This window comes from Manacus vitellinus, unplaced genomic scaffold (genome assembly GCF_001715985.3).
Source record: "Manacus vitellinus isolate BGI_N305 unplaced genomic scaffold, ASM171598v3 scaffold_4_pilon, whole genome shotgun sequence".
Taxonomy (NCBI): domain Eukaryota; kingdom Metazoa; phylum Chordata; class Aves; order Passeriformes; family Pipridae; genus Manacus; species Manacus vitellinus.
The window spans coordinates 5412228-5422893 of record NW_021940604.1 but is presented as its reverse complement, the minus strand read 5'-3'; the positions used below and the strand labels follow the sequence as shown (position 1 = coordinate 5422893).

Genomic DNA, 10666 nt, shown 5'->3' with positions numbered 1-10666 from the left:
CTGTGCAGAGGAAAAATGTAGATTTATTTTTTTCACCAAAACATCAGCTGGTTACACCTTCTACCTCAGTAGCCCACTGATGATTACAGTGTATGTAGTCTCATTTGATAATCATTCCAAGTCAGATGTGCCAGCACTCTGATACTGACAGTGTGATCCCATGCCACAGTTTTCATTACAACTACCCCAGAGCTATGTGCTTGCCTTCCTGTGTAATACGTAAAAAATACTCCACAAATTGTAGTCATAAATTACACACTTCTGCAGGAAAGAAAGACTGATTCAGGCAGGGTCAGAATGTAGGCAGAAGTTGAACTTTTCCAGATCCTGTGACGTTAAGGGGATTTTACAGAGGACTGATCAGAAAGACAACTTGAAATACTAGTAGGTGCTCTTTTAATTAAAGCCTATACTTAATTAGAATATCTGGTGGAATGCAGATTTAGTGCACTGAAAGAAGCAAGACCTCTGCCTTTTTCAAGTTTTAGCTATAAATGGTATGAGGGCTGAGTTACTAAAGGGAAAGAACAGAGGAAAGAACACCAATACCATGCCAAAGGGAGTCTGTTCCTTCCCAGCAAAATTAATTTAGGCCTTATTAAGTCTTCCCTGAAGAGAGCTAATGACATATCACAGTGTGGGGAGGGGGGATAGCAAACTTGCTTATCTCATCTAGCCCTTGTCACGCACTGAGTGGTGGAGAAACTACCTTCTCCCCAGCCTAAATAAAGCCATGGGATTTGCGGGTCTGACACGCGGCACTCTACAGTCATGGTAATAATTGCAAACCTTCTGCCAGCACTGAAGTCCAGACTATTTTTCACTTTGAGAAGGTGTTTCTTACCCAATTTGGCTGTTGCAGGTACACGATTTTTGAGTGGGACAAGGCGATCTTTACAGGTTTTCTCCAGCGGTAGCTCACATTTTATGTGACGTCTGAAATTCTCCCGCAAAATAGAACGGATCACCTTCACAATGTTACTTTTGTTCTCAGAATCACTGCAAGTTTAAAAAAACAGAGAACTTAATTTCACCCTCTGAAATAAGACACTGGGATAAAATCTGCCTCCTTCCTTTCTGCTGATGTACTTTAGTGCAGTGAGTTTTTTAATAGCTTATATTAGTAGTGGGCTTGCAGCTATCACAAAATCATAGAATGTTTTGGGTTGGAAAGGACCTCAAAGATCATTTAATTCCAACTCTCCTGACGCGTGCAAGGATATCTTGACATGTTGTTAGGCGTTTCACATACCTTGTGTTTCGAGATCTTGATTACTTCCTCTTAGAAAACAAGTTGACAGGTAAATTCTGTACCAAGGAATCACCACCTTAAGTGGTTCTTTATAAGAAAGTAATTTCTGCTAACCAACTGATCAAATCAATTACTTTGCCCATAGCATACTGGAACTTATGCTCATATATGTGCACAGATTTCTGATGTTAGATCACTGCACCAATTCACTCCCTTTTGAATTTGTTATACTTTATGCAGTTAAACACTTATGTAGTGTCTGGCTTCAAAGAGTGAGTACTGCATCAAAACTGCTGATGCAAAGGTGACATGGGGGGAAAACCTTTTTTAATTCCATTAATGTGATTTGTGAAATACAATCTCCACGTAAAGCTTACCTGCTGCACAACTGAAAAATTGTTTCTGGCCTGCCTTCTAGTTCTGACTTGGTGTGAATCAGTTCCCAGATACAGCTGTTCTCTGTTCCTATGCATGGAAGGAAACATTACTTGTGTATATACCTCACAAAGCCTTTGGCATTGTGAAAGTAGTAGAAAGACCAAGCTCCTCACTCCTGAAGGCAGTGTTAACATAGGCATGTGTGTATCCCCAGAAGATCTCACCCAAGATGGAACGCAACAAAAAGTCCCCTGAGTGCTCCTGTTGAGGCAGCCTAGCACTGCCTTTGATAACTTCTCTCTTGAAGACTTGCTTTCCCCTGTTCTTCCTGCTTCTCCATGCCTTCCAGCCTTAGAATGCCTTCACCCAGGTGTGCAAAGCATTTGTTTGTTTAAAGAACTTGTGACACTTTATAGAACATGCAGGAATGAATAGGAGCATAAAGATCAACTTGAAAATAAAAACATGGGCCTCTACTACCACAAATTACAGTCAACTTTGCCCTTTTTGGAAAAACATGAGGATCAGTGCACACACAGCATCAGGGTGTCACCAGGATGTCAGCTATGGTAAATCACCTTCCTGTTATTGGGGATTTCTATTCTGTCATTCCTTCGCATCTTCCTGAACTCGTGGAAGAAATCAACATAGCAAACTAAAAAAGTTTGTAAATGTTTCAAGCCTGTACTCCCTGACTGCAGAGACAACAGTGCATAGTATTTTCTCTACACCTGCCTGTTCCCAGAGGCTCCAGAAAGACATATGGAAGAAGCAGTATTACAGAATCCCAGAAAAGCATTTAATACTCAAGTATTTAGAGCAAGAGAGTTACCTGCTGTGTTCCCCAGTCGAACTTGAAGAGCAGATAAAGGAATCAGCCAACGAAATTTAAATGGATCCAAGTCCCCATAATTATGTGCAGCACGAACATTAGTAGGCTGCAAAAAAAACCCCAACAAGGATATTTCTAAGAAGTAGGAGAAAAAAAGTAGTGGTGTTTTGTGTTACTCTTAAAAGGCCTGCCTCTGAAGAGAAACTAAATTCATTACACTTTACTTCAGTCCCCTAAAAATGTGCTTGTAAGTGTAGTTGAAATGGTGATAGACACAACCTTGGAATTTGTAATTGCTTCAACTTTTAAAACCATTTGATTTGAATGGATAAAAATAATATCTTGCATATAAATACTACTAGGGAATAAGTTTCCCATGAAAGAATGTGCAGACTGTTGATCAACAGACTACATTAATCATGTAGCTGCTGCTGCTTTTAGAGCCCCTCCCATTTGTTACAATAAGCATGGCGCAGTACATCACTGTTGGTACTTGGGATGTACAACTTGCTACCTGACTTCAGCAGTCCAGGTTTGTAAGTGGGGACAGGGAAGGTTATGTTTATAATGTCCCTTTTCCTTTCCTTCCAGGATGATTGAGGGTCTATAAAACCAAGGTCTTTCATCTACACACTGTGTTAAGGTAGACCATCATAAATGCCATCTGGAAGAATTAATGATTTCTACATGGCAGTGTTTCATATTCCACCTGACAAAACTAACATGGGGCTCACACAGAGAAGATGCTGCTGCTTACTAAATAAAAAAAAAAAATATTTATTGCTATACAGATACTGAGCACTTCTTGTAGCTGGGATAGCCAGAATTCCAGCCTAGTGAGAGAAGGTGATGTTTCACCTGAGTGTCTTCACCTTCAACACCAGTATCTCACATTGGAGTAGTATCATAAACACCCACCACCTACATTGATACCAGACTTACCATTTTCTTTTTAAGTTTGTAGTTCTCCTTATACACCAGTATAACAGCCCTTTTAAAAACTAAAAAGATTAAAAAAAAGGAAGACTGTTAGTATTTTCATTGAATTATTACACCTATAACTATCTTGGAGAAGCTGATTATTGTAGTCATGGGAATGTGAGGGATGAGATAAGCAAACATTGAAAAGCACTTGCCCTGTATTAAGATGACAATTGGTTTTTCATCCTACACTTTCATGCAAGGGCAGTATTTTTTCCTCACATTTTGTTCCAAACATTTAGGATGAATCAATTCTATACATTTATTCTGAAACTACCAGCAAACTATCTCCTGTAAATCTTCACATAAACAAATACAATAGATGTAGATTACACAGAAAGTTTTCTTTCTGTAATCAGTGGACACTTTCAAGTGTAGTGAGGGGCCTATACCAAGCTGTGAAAAAGGACACTAAGTCTGGTCTTCCTGCAGTTCAACATTGGATTAATTGGAAACTGAGACATCTCAATTCCTACTTTCCTTCTGCAGGAGATCTCTGGCTTCCACAATATCCAAGCGGAGTGTCTCACTAATTTTATCTAATCTTTCAGCCTCCAGGGAGATGCCCATGTTTAGTGTAATTTGTAAGGAGGAACAGAAACATGGAGGCATTGAAGTTGCAGGTGAACCGAGGGATGGCTCTTCAGGGCAGTGCTGGATCCCAGACTGGACTCTAGGGCAGAATCAGCTCTATCCCTGCTCATGCACGTTTCCTTCCAGAGGAGAGAGGGGCAATAGTATGAATTTGAGTCTTGTCTCTACGTGAAGCTGGGATGCAGCCATAGCAAAGCACAGCATTAACCCCAAAGCTTGGCAGCTTTCTTCAGTTACACATACTGGATACATTTTCTAGGCTGCCTGCAGGGTGTTTGAAGTGAGGATAAAATTCAGTTTCCCAAGTGGCAGACAACCAGTCCAAGTTAAGCGTCAGGTCAGAGTCCTTTCATTTGTACGTGTCATGCTGGGAATTGTCCAGCATATGTAGATCACCAAGAAGCTCATCCAAGGAGCCTGGTAGGTAGTTTCTGTTTGTTCTGTTCAAAGCATCCTCTGCCCTAACCTGTCATGCTTCCCAGAGAAAGGGAGAAAGATAAACTTGTCTGAGAAAGAGAAACATGTCTGTCATCAGCTTGGAGTTCTTTTGTAGGTATTTATTCAGTGAAATATTAAAATAATGTTTTTTAAAGAAAGGGATGAGTGCCTAAGATATTTCACTGAAAGATTTAATTACTTAGGTAATGAGTAAATGATTAATTGTATATCTATTTTATTAAATAAAACTCTTGTTTGTATGCTCTCATTTCCACATTTGCTTTCAGGTTAAAAAATCTGGATGGGGATTTCAATGCAGTAGCTGTAAAACAGAAGTTAGCCTGAATTCACAAGAGTAGAATAAATCATGATTTTCCTACCAGCTTCCTTTGAAAGCCTCATTTAACAGATTGTTCTAAAGATAATATAGCCTCTTGAAAATCTCTGATTTCTGTAGTTTAAATATAGGCAAGACAGCAGCTGCAGGTGGCTCACAGAGCAAACAGTACCAGCAAGCCAACAAATAGAAACTTTTCTCATGTTAGAAAATACAACTGTGTATTTTTCAAATATAAGTCCACCCCAGATATCACATGGCTACAGGGAGCGGGTTTGGGGCTTTTATCCTGTGAGAAGGTTTAATGTGGTAATCTTTAGATTTGAAAGAGCAGAGTCATTAAGGAAGGCACTTACCAAACACTGTAAGTTCAAGGTCTTTTCTTGCTTTGCCCAGTGATGGGAACGGATTCAGCCATGAAACTGTAGAGTGCATCAGAAGTTCTCCCATTGAAAGCTCTGTCACCTGTATTAAATTATAACAGTTGATAATAGAAATAAACAGTATAAATATAAAATGTTCAGGAGTACATATCAGTAACTTTAAGGATCTGTTTTCTGTATTTACTCTGTCTACAGAAAGAGATCTACAATTACAGCAGGAAAAGTGTGAGTAATCGCCCTTTTTAAAAGAAGTAACAACTTTACTAAGTAATAGCCCCTAAGTTATAGAAGCTGGATAGAAGTTCTCACTATTAATAACTTAGAAGAATATTAAATTGACCTAATAACCTGTCACTTACATATAGCCAGTTGTGAACTGGCTGATTTAGTAGCTGTAAGTATAGAGTAATTAGTATTAATGACACTGCCAGTGGCAGAATTAATGGAGGTCTTGTACTCTGAGGCTCCTTTCTTCTGGGGACACAACATAACTCTGAAGAATCTCACAGACTGTCAAGTTTTGTTTCCCATAAGTGATGAGAAACCAGGTAGCCAAACGGAAATAAAACAACTGAGCTGACATCTCTCATATCTGATATCCAACTTTACAGATTTGATTTGCTTAGTGATTGTTTGATGTAAATGACTAAGTGGAGACCTTGCTGCCCCAGTTCTGGGAGATGAGTGCACACAGTTCTGCATAACTAATGGGTTTTGCTCTGACAAATACCCATGGATGCCTCAGCACGGGAAGTGTAGAGAATGAGAGTAACAGATCTTAATGTGAAACTCCTTGAATTGTCATTTTCATTTATACGGGTGAAAAAATATCTTAAGAACTTAAGAACTCTACAGCATAAAATCAAAATGCCTTAGGGCATGGATAATCTTTGCAACATTTTGAAAAAAGAAGGATTTTTCCTACTGAGAACTATGTCTAGTCCTGCTTGCAATTCATGTCAGTCCAGAAGGCGGCTCTGGTAGCTGTCTGAAAATTTTACCATAACCTAGTGACAAAAAGAAACTTGACAGGCAGATACAAAACAGAAGTCAAAATATTAAAGGAGAATGGAGGACGCCCAGCAAAAGTTAAGTTTCCAAAATTACCTCAAGAAGAGATGAAACCCCAACAGCTGGATAATGCTTCAAGAGTCAATAGAACATGTTTCTTCTCTTACCTCTTTTTCTGTTCCACTTTGATCTGAAACCAGTTGGTCAAATACAGTGCCATAATCTTCATATATTTTCTGCATCTCATTGATGTGACTTGCTACTTTTTCCATTGCCTTTAGTGCTTCTATAAGGTTTAAAAATTTTATAGACAGCTATGTAATTCAATTGTATTTTCTAAACGTGACATTTCTTTAATTAAGTTCCCCTTGAGGCAGGTAAAATAATGCTGTCTTCCCAAGCTCTGGTGAACTGAATTTTAGCTTTACATCAGTGCTTTCTCATAGTAGTAGAGGGAATACTTCTTGATCAGAGCAAGTAAAAAATGCTCATCTGGTGTCTTAAGTGCCTAAAAAAGGTTGCAATAAGCATTCCACTGACAAGCCTCCAAATGTTTGAATATGTATAGCAATAAGATAGTAACCACAGTTAAATTTTGCATCTAATAGATATAGGGCCACTAGGATTGCTGAAGTAATCTACACTCATTCTAGAATAAGTTACCTGATGAGCTTTAGGAGAAAGAAATTGCTTTCATCACCACAGAATGGACAAAGTTCCTCATGGACTGTATACATGAAATGAAATGCTAGTGGTCAGATTTTGTTTAAGTTTTGGGGTTTTTTTGCAAGCAAGATTACATTAGATTTTTGTGTTAATTCAGAATGGAATTGGAAAAGGGTGCTTCATTTCATCAGCTCTTAATGCTGCAACCTTTTAGCAGTTTGGCATCCATCCTGACCTGAAAGTAAATCACCTCCAGCTTGTTTGGGCAAGGGAACAATATCAGCAACTCCTTTGAAGCCAGTAACAGCCTCATGACTTTTTGCTGACAATGGATTTTTGCCTGAATCTATTTTGTGAAAATGACAATCGATCCATAAAATAAATGTCTTGATTTTCATCCACCAGGTGCTGACAGACCTGAACTGGAATTTGTCAGGGTGAACTCCCAAGCGTCAGAGCATAGAAAAGCAAGCACTCGAATGTGTGTTAGACAGATAAGTCTTTCTACATAGAAAGACTGTAAAGCTTTGATCTCCTCTACGGAAGCAAGAGTCAGAGAAAAACCTCAAACAACAAAAATTTCCTTCTGTGGTACTCTTAAACTTTGACACATTTCAAGAACTAAATAATAACCACAAGATGGAGCCTTGGTCAGTGTTTCTCAAGTGGGGAAAAAAAAGCAACACTGTGACCTGAAATGCTCCTGTGCATGAGGATAAAGACCCCAGTCCTACTTGCCAAGGCAAATACTGGGCATATCTACTTCTCAAAGGGACTTGGACACACCAGGTAGCTAAAAACACAAGAAACCTAATTATTTTTAAGGAGAGGGAGGGACTTCTCTCTAGGTTCTGTGCTATCTATCAGAATGCCTACTTGTATCTTCAGAAAGGGGAGGAAATAAAACTTAACTCATATTCATTCCTGTAGAAGAAAGGAAGAAGTTACCTGTCAAATGATAGTGCTCCTCACTCTCGTTATCTGTCAGAGACACCAGCTCTTTTAAAAGCAGAGGATATTTCAGCACTCTCTGAACAGGCTTTATGAGATATGACTCCAGTGTAGAAGAATGTTGCTTTGTGGGATTTCGAGCATCCAGAAAGGTCTTAAAGGCACTATCTGTTTTGGCTAGATGTAAAAAAAAGAGTTGGTCAGTTGAACATGGAGGTCATAGAAGCTACAATAATTGGAAAGCATGGAATTGCAACTTGAACCCAGCACCAAAACTCTCACCCTTTTCAATAGATGGTTTACAGAGTAGTATACACTATTCATTTCATAATAATTTCCTGCATGAAATAACATTCTTAAGGGCTGAGAGAGCAATTTTATCAAGGTGAGATTATTCCTCAATGTAATTTTTCCACTGAACTGCAATGAATGGTAGAGGAAGTAATCCCAAACTTATTCTACCATTTGTTGCTGCTTTTTGGAGTCTGGGTCTGCAGACAGCACAAACTTGTGGAAGATGTTTCTGTAGCTATCCAGGCTACGGCCTAGAGGTTACAAAAGGAATCTCATTCTTCAGGTCTATACATACTACAGCAGAACCTCTGATCTTTGCTCTTCCTATTGAAAGATACCTGATCAGTCCTTGTTTTGTACCAATATTCATTTTTTGATTTACCAAGTTGCAAGATTTTTTACAGTAGTTCACTGCAGTTTGAATTCATGCAAATAAATTACAATAATGAAGACAATAAATTACCTCTCTCAAGAACTTTCTGAACTTTGATGTGGTTTGCACAGAAGCCACTGTACAGTTTGAAGTGGTCAGCATAATACAGAAAGGAGCCTCCAAGGGAAAACAGCAATTTCTGAAATCAACACAATCAGATGTTAATTCATTGCTAGAATCCTAAATAAATATTGAGGAACATGACATGCAGACTCAATGTTGTGATTATCTGCTATCTTTCTACACATATCTTGTATTTTTTATGTATATATACATACACATATATAACATGAGTATACTACTGGTAGTAATTCAATGATGTTTTTGTATTTTGCTGAGTATAGAGGTCAGCCTACTTAGGCATAGCCTGCAATTTTCTTCTTTCTTCCTGAGCAGGTAACACCACTGCAGATATTCTGTTTTACTGTATATTTCAGGCAGCACAGGAACAAAAATCAACAGACATGTAACTATGCTGTGCTGGGAAAAAAACATGAGCAATAGGAAGCAAGGCATAAAAGTGCCAAAGCCAGAAGGGACAGTGTAAAACAAATACAGGATTGCTTTTCAACTGTTTTCCTTTTTTCCGGCAGGTGGTAATTACAGGGCACCTCTGATGTTCTTGGATGAAGAGGAGGTTGGGAAGATGTGGGAGGGATTGAATCACAAGAGAGAGGTTTTTAGAAAATGCCTCCTAAAGCAAATATAAAAAAGAGGAGTCGTGAGGGAGGAGGAGAGCAGCCCTCTCCCCTCTTTTTAATCAATGTTTGCTCCACAAAATGCAGCGAGTGTTTGGGACACCTGCCAGCAGTCTCGCTCAGTCCTGAGCCAGTGACTCCATTTCCCATTAGGGAAGGTCCTGGGTGGTGCTACAGCCATTTACACTTTGTAGGCCCTCTTCTTGGACCTCACATAAGAAAAGCTCCCAGTCTGTAGCAGGTAAGTTGAGAACAATAGGGAGAAGCACGGGCAGGGCAGAATTCAGCACAGCAACAATCACCTTTCTACAAAAGGAGTTGGGCATCACAAGCACTGCTAGTTTATAGAGTACTCAAAGTCTACTCTGTGTTTTCCCATGTTGCATCTTCTGCTAAGCGAAGATAAAACCAGGAAAAATAGCACATATCTTTCATTGCTGAATAGAAGTCTGTAAGCCAAAATAAAGCTTCAAACATAAAAGCAACCATATGAAACTTCTTAGAGCCAGAAACTTCTTAAAGCCAGATTTTCACAAACATTTTCAGGCACACTACAAAGTATGAAATGATGAAGTATTTACCCGGAACTGAGATGGTGTTTCCAATGTATTAAAATCTGAGGAAGAAGATATTCCGTCTTCAAGGGTCTCCAAAAACACCTTCTGGAAATCCAGCATTTCTGGCAGACTGCCGAACAAGGACTCCATCTGTGAAAAACATCAGGCTATGAAGTACAGCACTCCATAAGAGTAGTCTTATGAAAACAGTGGACTAAAGAGACGTAACACACAAAGAGGTTGCAAAGGCCACTAGTGTCTTTATTAATACTTTTCAAAGGGGTTTTATAAAAAAATCCACACAAAAAGTGAAGATTTCTTAGCAGTTAATTCAGAAGAACAATTAACCTTTAGGAAAAAGAAGTGATGCACGCACGAGACAAAAAGGCACTGACTGCTATAATTCCTTTTTTGTTATCTTTGTTGTCTGCTTTTTCTATCATACTCTCAGTAATGAAAAACCCAAGTGCCAAGGTCTTAACCCATAAAAGAATGAAAAGCATGTATTTCAGTTATCCCTCACCTCATCCTGAGTGAGGAAGGTTTCATTTTGAAGGGGTTCCAAGTACAGCTCAAAGAGGCAGCTCAAGTCCTGCAAGAAAGAGTATTTGTTCACTTTTTATGTAACATTTTGAAATTGCTCTTTTTGTGACCTTGAGATAGGGGTAAGTTTTGGGAACAAAATAGAGATAAAATTAGTTTCCAGTAACAAAATCACTTGCATGTTGTTAGCACTGAAATTATTGCTAAATTAGACACAAACTGATTCAGTATAATGTTTTTGTTTCATCCTTAAAGCTTTACAGCTTGATTATAACAAATTATATTTTACCCTAGCATGAGGAAAAAATGTTACAGATG

At 38.7% G+C, this 10666-nt stretch overlaps 1 protein-coding gene across 6 annotated transcripts in view; it reads right to left on the bottom strand.

Annotated features, from left to right (window-relative positions):
* The window catches only part of TIAM2 (T cell lymphoma invasion and metastasis 2), a 186382-nt gene that overhangs the window by 1345 nt on the left and 174371 nt on the right, over nucleotides 1-10666 (bottom strand). For all 6 annotated transcript variants that reach the window (XM_018077894.2, XM_018077892.2, XM_029962699.1 and 3 more), the window contains 10 exons: nucleotides 10329-10397; nucleotides 9830-9955; nucleotides 8581-8689; nucleotides 7821-8000; nucleotides 6374-6492; nucleotides 5169-5277; nucleotides 3405-3463; nucleotides 2463-2568; nucleotides 1630-1717; nucleotides 845-999 (listed from right to left, as the gene is read on the bottom strand). In XM_018077894.2, the coding sequence (XP_017933383.1) occupies nucleotides 845-999; nucleotides 1630-1717; nucleotides 2463-2568; nucleotides 3405-3463; nucleotides 5169-5277; nucleotides 6374-6492; nucleotides 7821-8000; nucleotides 8581-8689; nucleotides 9830-9955; nucleotides 10329-10397 (1120 nt within the window). The remainder of the gene's footprint in view (nucleotides 1-844; nucleotides 1000-1629; nucleotides 1718-2462; nucleotides 2569-3404; nucleotides 3464-5168; nucleotides 5278-6373; nucleotides 6493-7820; nucleotides 8001-8580; nucleotides 8690-9829; nucleotides 9956-10328; nucleotides 10398-10666) is intronic.